Source organism: Lagopus leucura, unplaced genomic scaffold, assembly GCF_019238085.1.
Source record: "Lagopus leucura isolate 7727_CA_CO unplaced genomic scaffold, USGS_WTPT01 141-0_obj-0_obj, whole genome shotgun sequence".
Classification (NCBI taxonomy): domain Eukaryota; kingdom Metazoa; phylum Chordata; class Aves; order Galliformes; family Phasianidae; genus Lagopus; species Lagopus leucura.
The window spans coordinates 36,485-38,985 of NW_024967008.1; the positions used below are offsets into that span (position 1 = coordinate 36,485).

The 2,501-nt window shown below is 59.4% G+C and overlaps 1 protein-coding gene across 6 annotated transcripts in view; it reads left to right on the plus strand.

Annotated features, from left to right (window-relative positions):
- The first annotated feature begins 1,670 nt into the window (after positions 1-1,670).
- Positions 1,671-2,501, plus strand: part of KANSL3 (KAT8 regulatory NSL complex subunit 3) — a 21,845-nt gene continuing 21,014 nt past the window's right edge. For 5 of the 6 annotated variants that reach the window (XM_042893601.1, XM_042893602.1, XM_042893604.1 and 2 more), the window contains exon 1: positions 1,671-1,899. In XM_042893601.1, the coding sequence (XP_042749535.1) occupies positions 1,679-1,899 (221 nt within the window). In that variant the 5' untranslated portion in view covers positions 1,671-1,678. Of the gene's footprint in view, positions 1,900-1,927; positions 1,985-2,501 lie in introns of those variants that run through there. The other variant, XM_042893605.1, reaches the window with a different exon arrangement.

A 2,501-nucleotide genomic window follows, 5' to 3' on the forward strand; every position in this document is an offset into this window, starting at 1 on the left:
GGCCGTGTCCCCGTGTCACCACGGCGCTGTCACCATGGTGCCGTCACATTCCTGAATGCATTGAGGTGGGGCACAAGAAGGGACATCGCTGCTGCTGTGGGGTGGGTGTCCCCATGTCACCCAGGAGCTGTGTCACCGTGCGTCTGTGTCGCTGTGTCCGTTTGTCCCCACGTCTGTGTGGCTCTGTGTTACCGTGTCCAGCTGTCCCCATGTCGCTGTGTCTTCATGTTGTGTCCCTGTGTCTGTGTGACGTGTCACCAAGCTCTCATATCCGTGTGTCCCCATATCCTCATGTCCATGTGCCCCTTGTCACTGCATCCCTGTGTGCCCATGTCCCCCTGCCCCTCCTTTCTGTATGTCTCTGTGCCCCATGTCCATACGGACATCTTTATGGCCCACCTTTAAAGTCTCTTTTCAATCCAAACCATTCCTTGTGTCCACATGTCCAAGTGACCCACATCACTGTGTTCCCATGTCCCCATATCCCCACATCCATGCACCCCATATCACTCTGTGCCCCATTTCCCCACATCCATTTGTCCCCATATCCATTTGTCCCCATGTCCCTACGTCCATGTGTCCCATGTCCTCATATCCCCACATCCATGCATCCCACATCACTCTGTGCCCCATGACCCCGCATCCATTTGTCCCCATGTTCCCATGTCCACGTGTCCCATGTCCCCATGTCCCTGTATCCCCACATCCATGCACCCCGTGTCACTCTGTGCCCCATGTCCCCACATCCATTCGTCCCCATATCCATTAGTCCCCATGTCCCCACGTCCGTGTGTCCCATGTTCCCATATCCCCACATCCACGCATCCCATGTCATTCTGTGCCCCATGTCCCCATGTCCCCATATCCCACATTCATGTGTCCCACATCCCCATGTCCCCACATCTGTGTGTCCCATGTCCCTGTATCCCCACATCCATGCACCCCATGTCACTCTGTGCCCCATGTCCCCACATCCATTTGTCCCCCTGTCCCTATGTCCATGCACCCCATATCCCCATGTCACAATATCCCCACATCCACGCATCCCATGTCACTCTGTGCCCCATGTCCCCATATCCCACATTCATGCATCCCACATCCCCATGTCCCCATGTACGTGTGTCCCATGTTCCCGTATCCCCACATCCATGCACCCCATATCACCTTGTGCCCCATTTCCCCACATCCATTTGTCCCCATATCCATTTGTCCCCATGTCCCTACGTCCATGTGTCCCATGTCCCCATATCCCCCCATCCATGCATCCCATGTCACTCTGCGCCCCATGTCCCCACATCCATTTGTTCCCATGTTCCCATGTCCACGTGTCCCATGTCCCCATGTCCCTGTACTCCCACATCCATGCACCCCACATCACTCTGTGCCCCATGTCCCCACATCCATTTGTCCCCATGTCCCTGTATCCCCACATCCACAAGTCCCCATGTCCCCCATCCACGCACCCCCCCCATTACGCCGTCTCCGCGCTCACTCCGCTCCGCGCTCCACTTTCCTCCTCTTGGCTCCTCCCACCCCGCTCCGCTCCACCCGAATCCGCTCTCCGCGTCTTCCCTCCGCCCATCGCTTTCCCGCGCATGCGCCTCCTACTCCCGCCGCTCCTCCCTCCGGCCGCGCATGCGCGGTGCGCGCCGCGGGGCGGGCGGGGGGCGGCGGTGCCATGGCGCAGCGCGGCGGGGAGCGCGAGCGGGAGCTGCAGTGGTCGGCGAGGAGGATGGGGACCTCGCTGCTGTTGCAGCTGTCGGCACACGAGCGAGAGCTCGACCTGGTGTGTCTGGACCACAGCTACGCCAAGCCTTGGAGCGCCCACCCAGACGCCAGCGCCGCCCGCCCCGCCCGAATGCTGTTCCTCACCCCGCGGCGGCAGCCCGGCACCGCCCTGTGAGGGGATAAGGGGGGATGGGGGGTCTGTGAGGAGAAACGTTGGGATCTGAGGGGTCTGTGAGGGGCTGTAGGCCTCTGTGGGGTGAGTTGTGAGGGGAAAGCGTGGGGTTTGGGGGCTGAGGGGTTGTTGGGGGTCGGTGGGGAGGGGTGTGAGGGGGTTTGTGAGGGGAAAGTTTGGGATGTGGGGGGGCTGAGGGATCTGTGAGGGGTTGAGGGACTCTGAGGGACTTGAGGTGGTTTCTGAGTGGAAAGTATGGGGTTGGGGGCTGAGGGGTTGTGGGGGGGGTGTTTGTGAGGAGAAAGTTTGGGATGTGGGGGGGCTGAAGGGGCTGAGGGACTCTGAGGGGTTCTGGGTTGTTAATGAGCGGTAATTGAGGAATATGGGGGGGTGTAGGGGTCTGTAAGGAGGGTTTGGGGCTGTTCCTGTGGTGGAAGTGAGGGGTTTTGGGTGCTGAGGGATATAGGGGTCTGTGTAGAGGGTCCTGAGGGTTTCTAATGGAGAAGTGATGGATTTTAGAGATTTCTGAGCAGAAAGTTCGGGATGTGAGGGGTTGAGAGACTCTGAGGAGGGACCTGGGGTTGTTAATGAGCGGTAATTG